This window comes from Gobio gobio, assembly GCF_949357685.1.
Source record: "Gobio gobio genome assembly, chromosome: 5".
NCBI classification, from domain to species: Eukaryota; Metazoa; Chordata; class Actinopteri; order Cypriniformes; family Gobionidae; genus Gobio; species Gobio gobio.
In genome coordinates, this window is record NC_137101.1 from 39,781,251 (window position 1) to 39,801,595 (window position 20,345).

General features: G+C 38.1%; 1 protein-coding gene across 1 annotated transcript; it reads left to right on the plus strand.

Annotated features, from left to right (window-relative positions):
• The first annotated feature begins 1,190 nt into the window (after positions 1 to 1,190).
• LOC307127219 (uncharacterized protein) lies at positions 1,191 to 20,130 on the plus strand. The gene is made up of 3 exons (XM_079818333.1): positions 1,191 to 1,271; positions 7,846 to 7,968; positions 15,359 to 20,130. Exons 2-3 carry the CDS (start codon positions 7,884 to 7,886, stop codon positions 16,813 to 16,815), a joined length of 1,542 nt encoding a protein of 513 aa, XP_079674459.1. The 5' UTR covers positions 1,191 to 1,271; positions 7,846 to 7,883; the 3' UTR covers positions 16,816 to 20,130.
• The last annotated feature ends 215 nt before the right edge of the window (positions 20,131 to 20,345 follow it).

Consider the following 20,345-nt stretch of genomic DNA (forward strand, 5'->3'; position numbering starts at 1 on the left):
GCTTCATACAACCCGGAAAGCATCAGACCGTTTTACAAGGAGGGACAGAGCAGTGTAGAATAAAGGTCAAATATATGAAAAATAAGGCAATTTTTTTTAAAACGAAGCATGAACACATGTTACAGTGCACCCCACAAACACAGTCAAGCCTTCAAAAGAATGTGTTTTACCACCCCTTTAATTCGGTGTTTATGTATGGTTCATGATTATCAACACCTGATTTAAGTGTGAATACAATAACTGAAGGAAAGGTGTGACGTTTTCTGATCTCTATGGTAATAATGGCTATAGTTATGCTGATTGTATTAGAGCTGGTGAAACTTTGCATAAGGTTGTGATCAAGTGCTTTGTCTTCACCTGTAAGGCGACCTCATAAAATGTCTATAAAACTCCCATGTTTTAGTCAGACTTGATGACTGTAGCACGATTCAGTACGATCTCAATAAAGAATCAATAAAGTCTCCTGATCTTCACTTCTGAGTGTCCTGCAGCTGTAACTGGATATTGTAGATATTTTATCATTGTTTCTAATAAACTGGTTAATGAATCTTGAATCTAGAAACTGAAAACGATTTACTGTTATTAAGGGTAGATGCGGAATATATTATATTCTGAATATAATATATTATATTCTGTGCCCTTATATTCTAGGTTGAAACTGAGATGGAATAAGATGGATATACAGTGCATCCGGAAAGTATTCACAGCGCTTCACCTTTCCCACATTTTGTTATGTTACAGCCTTATTCCAAAATGGATTAAATTTATTATTGTTTCCTCAATTCCACAAACAACACACCATAATGACAACGTGAAAGAAGTTTCTTTGAAATCTTTGCAAATTTATTAAGAATAAAAATGAACAAAACCATAAGTTAGATCTCTCTAAAAAAACACACATTTAATTTTGATAAACAAATTCTTAACGAGTTAAAAATATGAAAAAGTTCTTTCTAATCCGTTGTTATATGATGAACAAGATGATGACTTTTTCTGTTATGAGAATATCACAAATGCTTTGCAGTTCAGTATTATAAATGCATTTCACACACTTTTTAGATATAAGCCAGAAGCTTTTGAAAATTTGTCAAATATATTGATAGCTTTGGGAAGCTGTGATTCAAGCATTAAATTAATCACTTATCATTTGAAATGTGTTTTCTTTGTGTGTTTTTTTTTTGCGTGTGAACAGGACTTTTATTTTGGTCTTGAGATGTGACGTCATAAGATGGCGCTGTGCGCTCCTGCGTCTGTGATTCGGCTGAAGAAAGGTTTGTGTTTTTAATCATTTCTAGTGTTTAAAACATAAACCGTTCAGGCAGTGAGTTGTGAAATCAATTATATGTTACTGAATGTAGCATTGCAATGTAATAAATAACATTAATGAAAGTTTTCAGTAAAGTACATCCATGCATTTGTAACAGAAAAGCTGCATCTCGTTTCTCCCTTCCTTAACCCATTTAATCCCCACAATATTCCTCATGTTTTAGTGTGGTATTAAAAAGTAACTTCTATTGTGAAGCAAATGTTCATTTATAATGCAAGTTGAAGATGTCTACATGAGTTCTGGTCAGGTCTAACATTGTTGGGTAGTTTGGTCATGTGTTTATACACATTTATTTCTTGGTACTGCCATCTTAACACAATGATGACATGAAAGCTCAGAAATGACAGGCAAGTTTTCTAAGTTCATTTTAGAATAGCTCATACATTGAATAGCTCAGACATCATCATGAAAGGGTTATCTATTCATACATATTGAATTTATAGTAATACATGATTTATTCTGTTGTCAGACTGCAGATAAACAAAGACGGTCACAATTGTGACCGGTGGTATAACACAGGGAGTCATCCCCTATATGTCATTCTGTGTTATTCTTGTAATATCTGTCGTTCTGTCTGTTTATAATTCTGTCTGTTTATAATTCTGTCTGTCTGTTGCTCTTGACTGTTCAAGTTGCTTCTATTGCTCTCATTTGTAAGTCGCTTTGGATAAAAGCGTCTGCTAAAATGACAAAATGTTTATCTGTCGTTTTGTATGTCTGTCTATAGTTCTGTCTGTCTGTTTATCTGTCGTTCTGTCTCTCTGTCTATAATTCTGTCTGTCTGTTGTTCTGTCTGTCTATAGTTCTGTCTGTTTATCTGTCGTTCTATCTATCTGTCTGTCTATCTATCTTATCTGTACTTATTGTTTTGTTTCAGTTTATAACAATTACCCTCCGTTTCCTATAATTTTATGTCATTTTGCCATCATTTTATTTGATTATTTGTGTTGAATATGAATGCTATTTTGTGTTTTTTGAAACTGGGCCAGACAAGGTTTACTACTTTGCTAATGGACAAGGTTCCCACGCGCCTTGAAATTACTTGAATTTCAGACACATGAATTCAAGGCCTGGAAAGTACTTGAAAACAGATATTGGTCCTTGAAAGTGCTTGAATTAAATTTGAAATACATTTTGCGAAAATTATAACATGGCCCCCTTAACCTAGTATATTTGTTTATACCTTAAAAGGTATAAAGTATATTTAAAAGTATGTAGTGAATATACCTTTAACTGTACTTTAACTAATTTAAAAAAAGTTTTTATTATAGCTTAATGCATCCTTTTTTTAATCAACACTTGAATGTGGGTAAGTTTCATAAAGAGGCCACTTTTTAAACAAAAAGTTGAAAAAAATGGCATTTTTGTCAAAGACTACGCCTTGATCAGATTCAGAGTAGATTGAGTCTATCAACATCCCCAAAGCTTCACAGTCGTTTCCTCTTCATGAGTTCGACATTTCATTCAGTAACATTGGGCAGTTTTGATTTAGATGCTGTTTAATGTTTGATGAATGCGTTATTTTACATTCAAGATGGGAAATCTTCAGCTTATTCTCCTCCTGTATTTTGAACCGGACATTCTGTACTATAACATGTCATAGCGCCCCCTTACCGTATAATATGGATAGCTGGAAAATTAAGTCAATGGCGGAGAAAGAGTAAAGTAGATTTTAAGTATATTCCTATGTACACTACCAGTGGACTAGCCTTCACAAAAATTCCCCCACTCTACCCTAAATTCACAATTGTAAGTTATAAAGTCCGAATTGTGAAAACTCAATTTCCTCCGAATTGGACATCATGCAATTGCCAGTTTATATCTCGCTTTTCTCAGATATAAACTCACAACATCAAGAAAAAAAGCTTGCGAGAAAAGTCAGAATTTTGTTGACTTGTAACGAACTCACAATTGCAAGGGAAAAAAAATCACTTTATATCTTGCAATTCTGACTTTATTACTCGCAATTCTGTGAAAATAGTCAGAATTGGGAGAAGTTGCGTTTACCTTTTTTATTTAGTGGCAGAAACAAGCTTCCATATAATCATTTTTTAAATATTTTTTTTATATTATAATGTTTTTACTCAAGTAATGATTAATAAAAAAAATCAAAAACTGAAATTGATCAAAACTGAAACTACTGTGGAATAATTCTTAACATTAGGGACAAGAAAGCTGCAAACGGTTTTAATACATTTACAAAATTTCATTTTTGTAAATTATGTATTTATGTGCAAATTATTCTGTACCTCCTCCGGGTTAATATGGATGCAAATGCAATTGGATGGTTAAAATGTTAAGTACTGTAAGAGGTCTTTTATGATGCTCCATATGCTGGGATGTGAATTGATAGGTGCTTGATAAAATAAAAGGTGCTTTAAAAAGTCATTGAGGGTGCTTTCACACTAGCACTTTCGGTGCAAACCCAGGTTCGATTGACGTCAGAGTTTTGTTTGTTTGGATGATGTGAACGCTGTCTTCCGAACTCAGGTGCGAACCCGCAAACTGTACCCGAGTCCTCTTGAAAAGGTGGTATGGGGTTCGGTTCATGTGAACTCCGGTACGGTTCCCTGCTGATGTGAATGTAAACGTACTAAATCTCGGAAGTGAACCGCTATTAATGACTTATGATTTGATAAAAATGTGTGTTTGTGTGTGTTTCACTCATTTTCCTGACGGGCATTACTAACGTAGCCTAGAAATCTTGACCCACCCTAGCGGCAGCAAATCTAATTTGCCGCGAGTGTAGTCTAGCAACTCTCTGTAGACCTGCGAGCTTGAAAAACCAAACTCTGGGCAGGCCAATCACATCGTGTTTAGAGTCTTAACATAATGACGGCAGAGTTGCGGCGGTTCCGCGTGCTACTTGTAAACAAAGAAGCTGGCGAACAGCGGTCTTTCGAATTGACTTTGGCCGCGACTCTGGAAGACTTTGAGTTAAGCTTTTCTTTGAGAAAAAAACAAAGAACGGCACTGAAGTCATTCTTAAGAAAGGAAGATGTGTTCGGAGTTTTGCCGACCGGATACGGTAGAAGTTTAATCCTTCAAATAACTCCCCTTCACATTGCTCTCTGGTTGGTTGTAGCGCTATCCAATTGCGTGCAGAGGGAATTTGAAAGACAACCGTTTGTCCCGCCCCTCGGATTGAGCCCTGTCAATGGTGAGTTGCCAGACCCAACATCTTTGATGTGGGTAACACGTACTGCAAGGAGAAAGCTGAAGATCTCATTTCTGCTCGTCTTTAGCTTTATTTAGAGCATTTGCAGGGCATTCGCGGCAGATAGATGCAAGTGCCATTACGTACTGAAGCTTTGGTAACAAAACCAACGGTTCAGAAACAAAAATATAAAAGTGAAGTGAGCAACTGTTTGCATTCATCACCAAGCAACGGGGTAAACAGCTGCTTTGATGACGCAAACGCACCCCGGTTCGGACCCAAATAATATAATATGAACACAGTCCAGCGGGGGCAGGGGGAGCAATCGAACTCAGGTTCGGTCCAGGAAATAGAACCAAGTGTGAAAGCACCCTAAAAGTCCTTGAATCTGGTGTTCATGAAAGAGTGGGAACACAATTTTTTTAGAGCCCGACCGAAATGGGTTTTTGGGGACCAGTACCGATATTAGGGAGTAAAAAAAAAGTCTGATATCGATTAGAGATGCTCATTTCAGTTAATTTTCCTCTCATTATCCGAATATTACCCGTTAACTGATAAGATTATAATATTGAATTGGCATTAAATGAAAATACAATTGACGAGTGTCTGTGACCCATTAAAAAGACACAAACAGCAGCATACAGAACAGATCAACAACAACAGAACCTGGATTCACACATTATCAAATTTTCACGCACCTGCAGCGTTTCTGACAGCAGAGAAAAACAGAATAAAATATAAATAAAAAGCATAAAATAAATAGGCCTACACTCAACATTTCCCTTTTCAACGAAAATACACTGAATCCGTTTGAAGCTTTGAAGAAGCTTTTTTGTTTTGTCAAAAAAAAAAATAGCAGGCCTACCTCAATCCACACCTTATATGTTTTTTTTTTAAAATTAACATGTCTAAGTGATGTGGGTTAGTCGGCAGAAAACACCCTCTCAAGCAGTTTTGTATGGCTCCGCAGCGCGAGCCTTGTCCATTTGGGGACGTGTTTATACTCAACGTGCTCAACATATTTTTCTTTAACCATGCAGCAAAAAAACCCCACCTTTTTAACCGTCAATATGAGCATCCTTAGTATCGATATATCGGGTGATATTATTTATATGTATATTATAGTAGCGTACCAGCTCACACTTTCCCATTGATGTGTCCAAACTTTTGACAGGTACTGTATGTATAATACAGTATGTACATAATATACATACATTGTACATAAATACAACAGAACAAGCAGATCTTTCCAGGTTTTTCATAGGTCTAAGCTAGATTTTCAGGTAGGCTAGAGAAATAGTAATCAAATGTAAAATATAATTTCATTGTCTTCACTGTATAAATATAGATGAACCATTATTAAAGTTATTCAGGCAAGAGCAGTGAGTAATTTTTTTCTGTTTTTTATGAGAAAACGCTTTCCTTGTCATTGACAAGATTTTCTGGCTTTCCATGTTTTCACTGTTAGGGCGCACTATTACGAATCTCCTAAACGAGTACAGAATCTCCTGATCAAAACAGAGGAAAAGAAGCAGCAGAAGCAACTGATCTCATATAAGCAGATGCATATGTAAAATAACACTGTCATCAGCATTAAACAGCATATAAATCAAAACGGCTGTGTTATTGAATAAAAAAGTTGACCCGGGACGAGCTATAGGACTGTGAAGCTTTGGGGGTGTTGATGGATCTACTCAATCTGTGTTTTGATCATCGTTCTGAATCCAATCTGTATATGTGTAGTCTTTGACAAGAACACAATTTTCTCAGCTTTTTGCTCAAAATATAGATTTTTTTTCATGAAACTTGCCCACATATCAGTGTTGATAAAAATATTTGATATATTGCATGTTCAGATATTCACACAAGATATCCTGTGGGCCGTGAAACTTGTGAAAATGCTGGTGGTGACTGGCAAGTTTCAAATTGCATGTTTACGTTCACTTAAGACATAGCCTAACGGACTATGTTTACGATGATACTCAACAAGAAGGCATTTTGACATAATTTTGTGTGAATATTTGCACACTGTGAGACGCATGGGCATGCTTGGGTGTGCGTTCATATCCATATCGGCCAAAAAAACGGCAGACTGATAAATCAGTTGGGCTCTACTAATTTTTAAATCTTTAAGTAATTGCTGTCGTTTTGGATATGCATTAACACCATAGAACTAGATTCCCTGTGTTCTACCACCGGTCACAATTGTGACCAGACATACTTTTTTTTTTCTTGTACATAATGGACAATGATTGTTTAATATCCTTACAAATACCATACAAATTCATATATGTCATCTCTGGGGGAAAAAATGGTATTAAATGGGTTAATGGCAGTAACAAATTGTTATTATTGATGGGAGAAACAGAGCTTTTTGAAATTCAATTGAACCAAATGTTATGCTAAATGATTCAGTGAGTCACATGCTGGTCAAAACATTGTAAATGCAACAAGAAAACAAGTGTGTATTGACAACTTTAACAAACCAACTGCAAATGCAAACCGCAAATTATAATTACAGATTTTTGAATTATATTAAATATTATACTAAATTTAAAGTGTTTGTAAGTATGTGTTGTTCAATAATTCGCTTTTTTGGCTAATCAGGCCATTTACTCTCACTCTGACACCGTGTCCTAACTACACGCGATGTGATAAGATTCCAGCGACAAGCAACATGACTGTCCACACCAGACGCAACAAATCAATCAAAAACCACAGCCAATCAGAACAGCTTGTGGTTGGGCTCTCGCGGCAAGTGTACAGCACCAGAGATTAATCTTGACGACAAGGAAATGGATAAGTAGCCTACAATAAACAAATTCACAAATATAACACAATTTAAACATTGCCAAAATACATACTGAGTTACTAAAACAATCTTTGTCATAGAATATACTTGTTTGTTCACAGTTTGAACGTTCTTGTTTCCATTTGTTTTAATTTCAAGATCTGAGGTGAATTATCCATTGTTGCTTTTAGTACGACTACGTTACAAAGCTGGGAGCACTAAATGATATTCAAAGTCACATTACACGCTTTTAACATTAAATAAAGCACATAAACATTACCTGAGATTATTATTGCCATGTTTTGTGTTGTTGTTCTAGCCACGACGACGCAGAAATAGAAACCGTTTCTAAAATAGAATCATTGCGTGTCGTGGCTGGTTAGGAGAAAAACTCGAATTAACATGGAAATGATAACTTTTATCGCGCGTCGCGTGTAGTTAGAACACGGTGTGACTCTTACCAGTGCACTGACTACTGAACTAGGGAGCCGATTGAGTATTTAGTTTGAATTTATTTTTCTTCCTGTTAATTACTCTCTCTTAATCATGACAAATTGTCCAAACACACAGGAAAAAGGTGAAGCTCCACGTGACACACTATTATAAAGATGGAGTTTATTAAAGAGGAGCGTGAAGACGTGAAGATTGAAGAAACATTGAGCGTGAAACATGAAGATACTGAGGAGCAAACAGGTTGGTTTAATTCTCAAAGCTGAATTCAGTCATTTGATCTTTATTAAAATGTCCATCTCTACAGAAATGAGTGATATTTTTGAAAAGATGTCATATGAGTGTCATAATTAAAGCGTTTTTTTTATTTAACATGAAGTTTAGCCTTCTGCAGTCTAGCTCTCTAATACACAATAATAACGTGTCATCATAAAAACATAATTACAATGCCTAGTAATCTGTTTAGTCATCAAGGTCAATCGCCACATTAGCTAATTGTTTTTTAGCTAAAAGAAAATTTTGCAGAGTTTCCCAATCTTCAGACACAGACAATAAAGTCCCGCCATCACGCGTCGTGCGTGGCTATTGGCTGGAGCAACACGCTCTCTGGCCAAAGGTTACAGCCCAGAAACATCACAGCAAAGCAAATAGAAAACAAGAAACCCATAGCCAGCTTAGTGAAAGGGGGAGGGGTTATTTTTTTCAAAAAGTTGACCATCTTGCAGTCCCCCCGCCCTACTACAATGTACTACAATGCTGTCAAATTGCGTACCAAGATCATGCACCACCTTTTTTCAGTTCAAACACACAGACACACACAGTTCGTTAACCTTAATTTAACCAGGCAAGTCAGTTAAGAACAATTTGTTGCTTTCAACAACAGCCTGGACAGCCAGATGACAAGTTTAAAGACCACACTAACAACAGAATACATTTAAGGAACTTTAATGGAATATTATTAAACTACAAGTTCAACTCCACTCATCATCATCAATTCATCATCATCATCCCCTCCCCTCTTGTCTCTCTGTCAATGCCTCTTCGATTGTTGCTGTATTTGTCTTGACACTTGTGCAATGAGGACACCGGTCAGTTCCAATTCTTCAGATTTAACTGTTGTGTGACATAAAACATTATCTTAAAATGAAATAAAACCACTTCTCTTGAAAAAGAACATATGGTCTTCTTTTCAATGAATGATAGGCATTCTTTATAACTTGCATGCAACATTATTCTTTCAAGGAGACATTTATTTGTATAAATTAAACATAAGAGCCATATTATCTCCACTCTAAAAAGTTTAACTATGATTTACTCACTCGATTTGAGTGTAAAAAGGTTTCATCAAAAAAAAAATAAAGTGGTGAAATCTATGAAATGGACTATGAATCGAGTAAAACATTTTTAATAAATCTGAATAACTCAATTTTTTTACATGACAAATAAAATTGAGCAGACATAATCAAAATTACAAAACAAAACGCAAATTTTATGCCAAAAAAAAATCATAATTAGTAGATAATAATAGTAGATAAATTAAACGACCAAGATGGCGGCGCGAGTAGATCGCGAGGCTCAGCGTCTCTCCAGATTCTGCAATTTTGCGGTATTTTTCTTGTTCATCTCGGGTCTGTTCGTACAGAACAGTTGTGCTTTTACATCGTACACCCGTTGTGAGCTTTTGGATATTGGTTTGCGAATTTCCGACAGTTTTATGGACAATCTTCAACTCCTTCCTGAGATCGCTAGGACGCCCGAGGCGATGCGCTCTGCCCGGCCGGGCGGAAGTGCTAGAAGGCGGCGCTGTGATCGTAAACAAAGGCGGGGTAAGCGTGGAGGTCTAAGAGCTAAGCTAAGGCTAACTCCTTACCGGCTCTCTTTACCCAGCATTTTCCTTGCCAATGTACGATCGCTAGTGAACAAAATGGAGGAGATTCGACTCAGCATTACACACAGTAAGAAACTTTTGTACTGTAACGTCCTAACCTTCACTGAAACCTGGTTAAACAGCGGAATACCGGACACCGCTATTGAGCTAGCGGGACGCCACACACTCCGGGCGGATAGAACACTAGATGGCTCCGGGAAGAGCAGAGGGGGTGGATTGTGCATTTATATTAACAAAGCTTGGTGCACAAACTCTGCTATTGTTGGGAGTCATTGTTCAGCTAACCTGGAGTTTCTCATGGTTAAATGTAGACCGTTTTATCTACCGCGGGAGTTCACCTCCACTATTATCACTGCAGCCTATATTCCCCCGGATGCTGATGCCAAGCTTGCTATGAAAGAACTTCACGCAGCCATCAGTAAACAACAGACTGATCACCCGGAAGCTGCGTTTATTGTTGCAGGTGACTTTAATCATTCAAACTTAAAGTCAGTGCTACCCAAGTTTCACCAGCATGTTTCCTGCCACACCAGAGGAAACAAAACCTTAGACCATGTATATACAAACATGGCTGGAGCTTACGTTGCGACACCCCTCCCCCACCTGGGACAGTCAGACCACCTCTCTTTGTTTCTATCACCCAAATATTCACCCCTCATCAACCGTGTGAAGCCATCAGTAAAGACCATCAAGGTGTGGCCTGCGGGGGCAGACTCCACACTCCAGGAAAGGTTTCTAAACACAGACTGGAGTATGTTTGCTTCTCAAGCCACCAGTGGCGCTCACACGGACATTGACTCATTCACTTCCTCTGTATTGGATCATATCAATACCACCATCGACAGTGTTACAACCCAGAAACAGATCACCACATACCCTAATCAGAAGCCTTGGATGAACAGGGAAGTTAGACTCCTGCTGAAGTCACGCAATACTGCCTTCAGATCAGGAGATGCACAAGCCTACAGTACGTCCAGGGCAAACCTGAAGAGGGGCATCAAAAAGGCCAAGCACTGCTACAAGCTAAAGATAGAGGGTCACTTTTCCAACTCTGACCCTCGACGCATGTGGCAGGGCATTCAGGCTATCAGTGACTACAAACCCACCCACTCCACCCCCGCAGCCACTGATGTCAACTTCCTGAACGAGCTAAATTACTTTTATGCTCGTTTTGAAAGAGACAACAGAGAAACTGCCACCAAGCTCAAACCCTCAGCTGACCACCCACCAATCACACTCTCCTCCACAGATGTCTGCAAGGCACTGAGCCGGATCAGCGCACACAAGGCTGCTGGACCAGACAACATCCCTGGATGTGTGCTCAGGGCATGTGCGGAGCAGCTCGCTGGGGTTTTTACAGACATTTTCAACCTGTCTCTTGCCCAAGCAGCTGTACCTTCATGCTTTAAACGCACTTCCATTGTGCCAGTGCCAAAACACTCTAACCCGAGGTGCCCTAATGACTACCGCCCTGTAGCACTCACACCCATCGTCATGAAGTGCTTTGAGCGGCTGGTCCTGGAACACCTAAAAGACTCTCTACCATCCACATTGGACTCACACCAGTTTGCCTACCGCAGCAATAGGAGCACAGAGGATGCCGTTTCCATGGCACTGCACTCTGTGCTCACCCATCTGGACCATAAGAACACGTATGCACGCATGCTGTTTGTTGACTTCAGCTCCGCATTCAACACTGTCATCCCATCCAAGTTAATAGCCAAACTTGGAGACCTGGGCATCAACACTTCAATGTGTAACTGGATTTTGGACTTCCTAACTGACAGACCCCAGAATGTTCGTTCAGGATTCACCTGCTCCACATCCATCACACTCAACACTGGTGTACCACAGGGCTGTGTGCTAAGCCCGTTTCTCTACTCCCTCTTCACCGCCGACTGCAAGCCTGTGTATGGATCTAATTCTATCGTCAAGTTTGCGGACGACACTACGGTGATCGGGCTCATCAGCAACAACGATGAGACTGCCTATAGGGAGGAGATCCAGCACCTGGCCACATGGTGCGCTGATAATAACCTGCTCCTCAACACCACCAAAACGAAGGAGCTCATCGTGGACTTCAGGAAAGAGTCAAGAGGCACACACGACACCATCCACATCAATGGAATGGCTGTTGAGCGTGTCTCCAGTTTCAAGTTCCTGGGGACCCACATCTCGGCGGACATGTCGTGGACGACCAACACCTCCAGCCTGGTCAAGAAGGCTCACCAGCGCCTCTTCTTCGTGAGGACACTGAGGAAGAATCAGCTCTCCTCGGCTATCCTGGTGAACTTCTATCGCTGCGCAATAGAAAGCATCCTGACCAACTGTGTGGCAGTGTGGTATGGGAGCTGCTCTGTTGCGGAGCGCAAGGCACTGCAGCGGGTGGTGAAAACTGCCCAGCGCATCACAGGGACTCCACTGCCTGCCATAATTTATTGCACTACCCTAATCCACTGCTATTCCTCATATTAGCCTAACATATTATTGTATACCTCTATCTGTAAAATTCTGTTTATAGGAATAGCCATCTGTATATTGTATTCATAGTACATATTCACCTGTAAATTCTGTTTATAGTAATAGCCATCTGTATATTTATTCACTGTACATATTCACCTGTAAATTCAGTTCTGTTTATAGTAATAACGTCTCTCTATTTATACATATTTATACATATTCAGTACATATCCATGTCCTGCACTTACGCATCCATTGTATATCCTGCACTTGCTGCTATTGCACTTCTGGTTAGACCTAAACTGCATTTCGTTGCCTTGTACTTGTACTTGTGTAATGACAATAAAGTTGAATCTAATCTAATATAATTGATATATTAGATGAAATCTAACTAAACAAATGTGGTAAATTTACTTAATGTAAAAGGGATTTTAATTTACTATCGGACTAACAATTATCAAAATGTTACATTTACTTTTTTACACCGTATTTACCCTTTATTCCAGGAGTATTTATTTACAATAAATATAATAAAACCAAGTGATAAAGAAAGCAACTGTACACACATTATTTTAATTAAACATTTGTTTCTATAAAACCTATTAGATAAAGTCTAAAATCAACCTTGCATATTGCCATGTGAAAATGTAGTAGTGCCACGAAAACTGACTTTAACGGAACTCTACTTAAGAGTTAACTGGTTTCTCAAACTGTTAAATTCAACTAGAAACTACTCTTTAAACATTTCATCAATCTTAATATTTAAGTAGATTTTGTTTCCCAAAGAATGTAAAATATCCATGAGAGAAATTACTAAACCATACTTTGAATATGGCTGGTATGCACTAGGAACAGTCACACTCAACATTAAAGCAAAACATTTAATAAAAATGCAATTTTAACTAACGCTTAGATTAACATTAATGGAATAGTTTACTCAAAAATTAAAATCCTGTCATCATTTACCTGCCCTCAAGTTTATTTGAAGAATGTTTGTAACCAAGCAGTTTTTGGAGGGGGGGGGGGGGGGGGTAATCAGATCACCTTTCCGACAGGAATACCCATGAACTTCTTAAATAGCAGTCTGCAACTGTGCATGCAGGTCATTTTTTAGTCTCTGAAACTTTACAGAAAGTCTTGCAGGATCCAGCTTGAGAAAGTTTTTGGAACACCTCAAAAATGTATCTGTGAGTCTTTGGATAACTCAGGTCCAAGGCATAAGTGAGTCCCAACAAATAGCAGCAGGCCCTTAATCACAATTCCTACATCGGTGACTGCCCCATCTTTGTTCCGCAGGATGTAGATTTTGATCTCCTCCTCTGCTAACTCCTCTTGTACACAGACAGGTACAAACCATATGACAAAGTAAAATCTCAAAAGTTTTCCAAGTCAAACAAAAAGAGACCAACTGTGAGCTTCAATGCTGTAAATCAATGCAATATGCTTTTATTGAGGTCTGCATTATTTCAACTAATTTCTTTTTAAATAAACTGTTGTAGACAAGCTGACTCATCATTTGAGATTGATGCCCCCCTGCCATAGACAAGTTATTATGGCAATCTATAATATTTCTATTATGTGGTGACAAGCTACACAATAGCTGCGTTTCAATCTGGTTCCTAGGTCGTGAATCAGAATATCGTGTACATCAATTTGGACACTGGCAAGGACCCTGACTTTCCACACACTGATGACTATTTCCGGCGACTTGGCCACAACCTCAATATGTATACCTTTACTAATGATATTATCATTAGTGATGTTAAAACAAACATTTGCTGAGTTCTCTGACAAAAATAATGCCAGTTTTCTTTTAATAAATCATTACATTCATTTGCCGTACCTGAAATCGCTGCATTTTGGCTGCTGTCTGTAGATTCCTTCATGCACAACTCGTATTCTTTCAGATGTTTCATATGCAAATGTTTTAACAGCTGCTAATGTTTAGGGTCCGTCACCACGAGACAAATTGGCATTGCAAATTGAACATATAGCTCGACTTGAATCACCTTCTTTTGACTGAAAGTACTGCCAAACAACACGTTTTCTGCTAACGAGTTCCATTTTCACTTTCTCACAGCTGACTGCATTAGAACGGTCCACCTATTAAACACCTTCCCGTAATCAACAGCGGCGCCATTCCATCAACCAGTGTAGCACGCATAGTGCAAGCCTAGGGTTCAGCAGAAACCGAACCTCGTCAAAAAGCCCAATATTAGGAAGAATCCTGGATTCGTTGCATCCCTACTATAAATCTATGATATTTGTTTGATAAAAACAGTAGCCCAAACATTTAGTATACCGTAAATGCAGAAAAAAAAGAAAAAAATACCTATGCTTCTAAACAGAAACATACCAATCTATTACTCATCTAACACAATTAATACATTTATACATGACTATACTAATCCAGCAACATTCGATTTGAATATATACCAAATTTCTGCCAAAGCAGTTCGTTTTACTAAAATAAATACATGAGATGTGGTGTGATGTGTCTAACTGGTTTGCTCTTGGAACAATGTTTCTCCTCTTTTTATGTATATGTTGAGAATTTCAGCGCTGTTTCGTCTGGCTCAAAACTAGTCATATGTGGGTTTATAATAAAGAGAGAGGATTTTGCGCTGAGAATTCAAAAGACTTCTCACTGGATCACGCACAGTTTAAGTGTGAAATCAGCCGGCACTCCAACGCAGCTGATTTTGGCCGCGCTTACTGTTTCCAGTAATGGTAAGCGCTGCGCAGTACAAAAAAGTTTTATTCCATTTATGGAGCATTTGCAAGTTTATGTTTTTTTTTTAATACTACACGTAATCAAAGAGGATTGGGTAACTCTGTAGTAGCACCAGTGCAAAATTTTAGTCGCACCGGCACAAAAAAAGGTTGCAAAATTATACCATTTAGTCGAAGACTGGAGCCCTGATTTACAGTGCATCGCTAAATTGGGGTTATTTATAGAATGTGCTTAGCGGGCAACCCACAGGCTCCACGGGCACCATGTTGGTGCCCTAGAAGATGTAGTTAATGGGATCTTGAGATCAGTCTATAACTAATCTGATCTCCTGGGTCAAAGTTTTTTGGACAAGTCCTAAAGAAAGTGAAGATTTTGTAATATTGAAAAGGGGTTCTCCGATGCACCACCTTTAACACCCCTTTTAGTAGCTTAATGGGTATAGGATTTTGTGTATGTTGGTATTGATGCTTTACATGTCTAAACGTTTTGATTTCTGTTGCTTTGTGCCATTTAAACTTGGATTATTTTTAATATCATTTTTTTCTCCCTAGACCTGATGGCACTGAAAGAAGAGAGTTATGAACATAATGTAAAGGAAGAAAAAGATCAATATGGGAATGATCATGATTTCTTATCTGGAGAAACATCTTTTAGTTGCTCCCAGACTGAAAAGACTTCCTCACAAGAAAAAGCTCAAAAGAAAAGGACTAGTTTCAATCAACAAGACCACATGAGAATTCATACTGGAGAGAGCCCTTTCAGATGCCAACAGTGTGGAAAAAGATTCACTCATAAAGTAAGCTTTAAAAGGCACATGAGAATTCACACTGGAGAGAAGCCTTACACCTGCAAACTGTGTGGAAAAAGTTTCAACCGAAAAGGACACCTTAATAACCACATGAGAATTCACACTGGAGAGAAGTCTTCCATATCACATCAGCATGTAAAGAGTTTAGATCAAGACGAGAACCTTAAAGTCCACATGAGAATTCATACTGGAGAGAGCCCTTTCACATGCCAACAGTGTGGAAACGGATTCACTGAAAAAGGAAGCCTTAACAGGCACATGAGAACTCACAATGGAGAGAAGCCTTACACCTGCCAACAGTGTGGTAAGAGTTTCAGTCAACATGGAAGCCTTAAAATCCACATGAGAATTCACACTGGAGAGAAGCCTTACATATGTCAGTGTGGAAAGAGTTTTGATCAAGAGGGCAACCTTAAAGTTCACATGAGAATTCACACTGGAGAGAGCCCTTTTACATGCCAACAGTGTGGAAACAGATTCACTCAAAGAGGAAGCTTTAACAGGCACATGAGAATTCACACAGGTGAGAAGCCTTTCACCTGCCCTCAGTGTGGAAAAAGTTTTAACCGAAAAGGAAACTTTAATTATCACATGAGAGTTCACACTGGAGAGAAGCCTTACACATGCCAACAGTGTGGTAACAGATTCACTGAAAAAGGAAGCCTTACCAGGCACATAAGAATTCACAAAGGAGAGAAACCTTACAAGTGCCCTCAGTGTGGAAAGGGATTCAGTCAACATGGAAGCCTTAAAAACCACATCAGAATTCACACTGGAGAGAAGCCTTTTACATGTCCTCAGTGTGGAAAGAGTTTTGAAAAAGACTGGAACCTTAAAGTCCACATAAGAATTCACAAAGGAGAGAAACCTTACACATGCCCTCAGTGTGAGAAGAGTTTCAGTAAACAGGGAAGCCTTAAAATCCACATCAGAATTCACACGGGAGAGAAGCCTTTTACATGTCCTCAGTGTGGAAAGAGTTTTGATCAAGATGCCAACCTTAAAGTCCACATGAGAATTCACACTGGAGAGAGCCCTTTCACCTGCCAACAGTGTGGAAAAACTTTCACTCTAAAAGGAAGCTTTAACAGGCACATGAGAATTCACTCTGGAGAGAAACCTTTCACCTGCCAACGGTGTGGAAAAAGTTTCAACCGAAAAGGAAACCTGAATTATCACATGAGAGTTCACACTGGATAGAGCCTTATCACCTGCCAACAGTGTGGAATAAGTTTCACTGTAAAAGAAAGTATTAACAGGCACATAAGAATTCACACCAGAGAAAAGCTTTATACAAGCTTTCAGTGTGGACAGTTTTGATCAACATGGAAATCTTAGGCCCTGTTTACACCTAGTATTAAGATGTGTTTGGTCGATCAGATCACAACTATACAATGCAGACACACCCATTTACATTTGGCATTTTAATTCGTCTCTTGTCCACTTTCATCCACTTCTGTCCTGATTTATTTGCGGAAGAGGGTATATGGGCGGGTAAATGAGTTTGCTTGGTATGTTTTCCATCTTTAAACCAAACTTGGGTCATAAACCGACAGCTTAAATCCCGCCTGGCTAGCACGCTTCCCATAATGTTTACATATTAGGTCAGCAGACGGAGAATAGGCGGTCTTTTGTGGCTGTTTGAACACTCGACCATATGAGCGTCTACACTACGAAAGCAGTCCGGTCTAATGCATTTACGACTACCTCTGGAAGTGGTTGAAAGTGGACAGGCTCAAATTTTTTGTCTCCATTTACACCTGTATTTAGCATCATCCACTTGTGATCCAATTGACCGGAACGCATCTTAATGCCAGGTGTACCCTTGTAAGTCATGCAACAAATTGTAATTTAAACAGTCTAGGCCCATTTGAACATTCTGTGAATTATAAAAGCTCCAGCCCACTAAATCAGTCCAGTCTGAAGTTGTGACCTGATTTCAATTTGTTATCGCTTGTCAATTTGTATGAACATTGCTAATATCGGGATGTGCAAAGTCAAAAGGAATGAGGACAGCTTTCATGAGGTTTTTGATAAAGCAGTGGCAATGGTTGACTCCCTTGGGGTCGAGTCCATTCAGATTCATCTCCAAAGACAGCCACCAAAATAAGTCGGCTAAGGAGCATTACAGAACAGAGTTCTATAACATGCTAAATAGTGTTGATGCTCAGCTTTAAATCTGGTTGGTTGAAAAACCTGTCCTGGATGTCTTGCAGAAGCTAGAAGAAACTGGGAATGACATTGTTGATTGGTACTCAACTGGTTGAACTGAACAGGGAGAATCTAAAAGTCCAATTAGCCATGTTTCGGTCCAAAATAAACTTTCGAATGTATTATTGAATTGGCTAATATCATGAAAGGAATAGCTGAAGTGTGAGGCCTGTTTGATCAAGTTGAAAACATTTTCAGGCTGACTTTAGACTTTATCCCAGTCTCAGCGTAAGCTGTAAGTGTCATTATTAGTTACCTGTAACATTACAGAATTCAATACTTAACATATTGTTAAAGGGGACATATCATGAAAATCTGCCTTTTTTCATGTTTAAAGCTGCAGTCCGTAACTTTTGGTGCTCTAGCGGTTAATAAACAGAACTGCATGCGTCTTGCGGAAGAACATTGCAGCCGGAGCTACTTCTCTCTGTTTATGTCTATGGCGAGTCACGCAGGTACTGTGCTCCGGTTCCTTCCAGACCGGTCTGAAATAGTCCCAATATAAACACTTATTGTAAGTGTACCATAATGATTCAGGTTAAGACAAAAACATGGTTTGGAAAATGGATTCATGTTGTACATTCTCATTATATAATTTTGTAAATCTTGAACACAAAAAAAGTTACCGACAGCAGCTTTAAACGCTATAATCGGGTTGTTTACTGTGAGCTTACAAAACCATGTGTACATTGTTACGTAATGATATTTTGCAGCGTGCAATTTTTTTGTGGGAAGATTTGATGCTTTTACTGAGAGTAAAATAAAACTCTGAATCAGAAGCCATTGCCGTCATAGATATGTATACGGTTGCCGTGTTGTCAGTCAGTATCCCCTCATCCCCCTCCACTCCTCAGCTTAACCACACCCACTTTTACAGAATTTTTCAAAACTGTGGTGAGAACATACGCCTGTTAAAACAGGGGGTTTCATTAACCTTTAATGATGAAAGAACAATGCTAACCGCATCTGTGAGGTATTTTAAGCTGAAACTTCACATACACATTCTGGGGACACCTGAGACTTAAATTACATCTAAAAATGGGGATAATAGGTCCCCTTTAAGGTTTAATATAGACTACAAACCTTTACATTATCCTATTAATTTCCTGAATCCACAGCTTCCGGAGATGTCCCCACCAAATTCAAAATCAAATCTACGCCCTTGTCGGGTTTATTCAAGTGCTCCATTAGTATTCTTCTTTTAAACTAAAAATAAGACAGTATACTTTCAGACTACTTTTTACATACTTCTCAGAAATATACTTTATGTACTTCTCAGAAATATCCTTAAAATTGCACTTAAGTATACTTGACTTATACGGACAGAAAAGTCTAAGTATATTTGGCCTAATTGTAATAAATTGTACTCAATCTTTTAATCAAGATTTACTTAAAAGTATAATTAAGTATTTAAAGTATACGTGGCTTGTAATTGTGTTTAATCTTTTGATTGAGTACCCTGTTAAATATAAATTTTAATCATAGTTTTACATACAGTCTTATTAAATGTATATTGCTTGAAAATATTGATTTAAATATTGATATAAAACAAACATGTTCCTAATTCTGCGTATCTGATTTTTTGTGTAGGCTAGTCCACTGGTAGTGTACATAGGAATTTACTTAAAATCTACTTCACTCTACTACACTTGACTGAATTTTCTGTGATATGTTTCTGCATGAAATGTGTTTCACTGTTATACGGTAGAGAGCGTTATGACACATCTAGTACAGAATCTCCATATTAAAACACAGGAGACGAGGAAGCAGAAACAAGTGATAAGAGATTGCTCATCTATTAAATGTAAAATAACACAATCAACAAACATTAAACAGCATGTAAATCAAAACTGCCTAAATGTTACCAAATTAAATGTCAGACCCATGAAGATGGAAATGACTGAAGCTTTGGGGTGTTGCTGGACTCAATCTATTTATCTATGTTTTGATCATCGTTCTGAATCGGATCAAGGTGTAGTCTTTGACAAAAATACGATTTTCTCAACTTTTTGTTTAAAATGTTGCCTTTCTTTATGAAACTTACCCACATTCAAGTGTTGATAAAAAAGAATGCACAAAGCTATAATAAAATGTTTTTACAATTAGTCAACACCTTCAGACCTGAATTATATTTCAAGTTTCTGAAATATATAAAAGTACATTATCCCAGCTTATGAGGATATGTGGGATTGTAAAAATACAAATTTCAAAACTCTTTAATTGTAATTTTTTTTTGACCATTTCAATGGATGTCAGGTCAAAACAGGTGTACTTCACAAAAATGTACTTTTTATTTTATGAATTAAAATAATAAACATAAAAATGGTTGGTCTATACTTTAAGCTTCTCAAGGTCAAAAACTTGAACAGTATAACATTTGAGGTTTTTGTTTTACAGATTTCACATTGTTTGTAACAAACAAAATATTTTAGAATCAATCAATATGGTCATGATAGAGTCCTTTTCTGTGTGCATCTTTCTTTTCTTTGTTTTCTTTCTTTTTTTAGACAAAATATTTT

Coding starts and splice junctions, on each gene's coding strand:
- LOC307127219 (XM_079818333.1), top strand. CDS start 7,884: ATGGAGTTTATTAAAGAGGAGCGTGAAGACGTGAAGATTGAAGAAACA. Junction 7,969..15,358: donor AGATACTGAGGAGCAAACAG/GTTGGTTTAATT, acceptor TTTTCTCCCTAG/ACCTGATGGCACTGAAAGAA.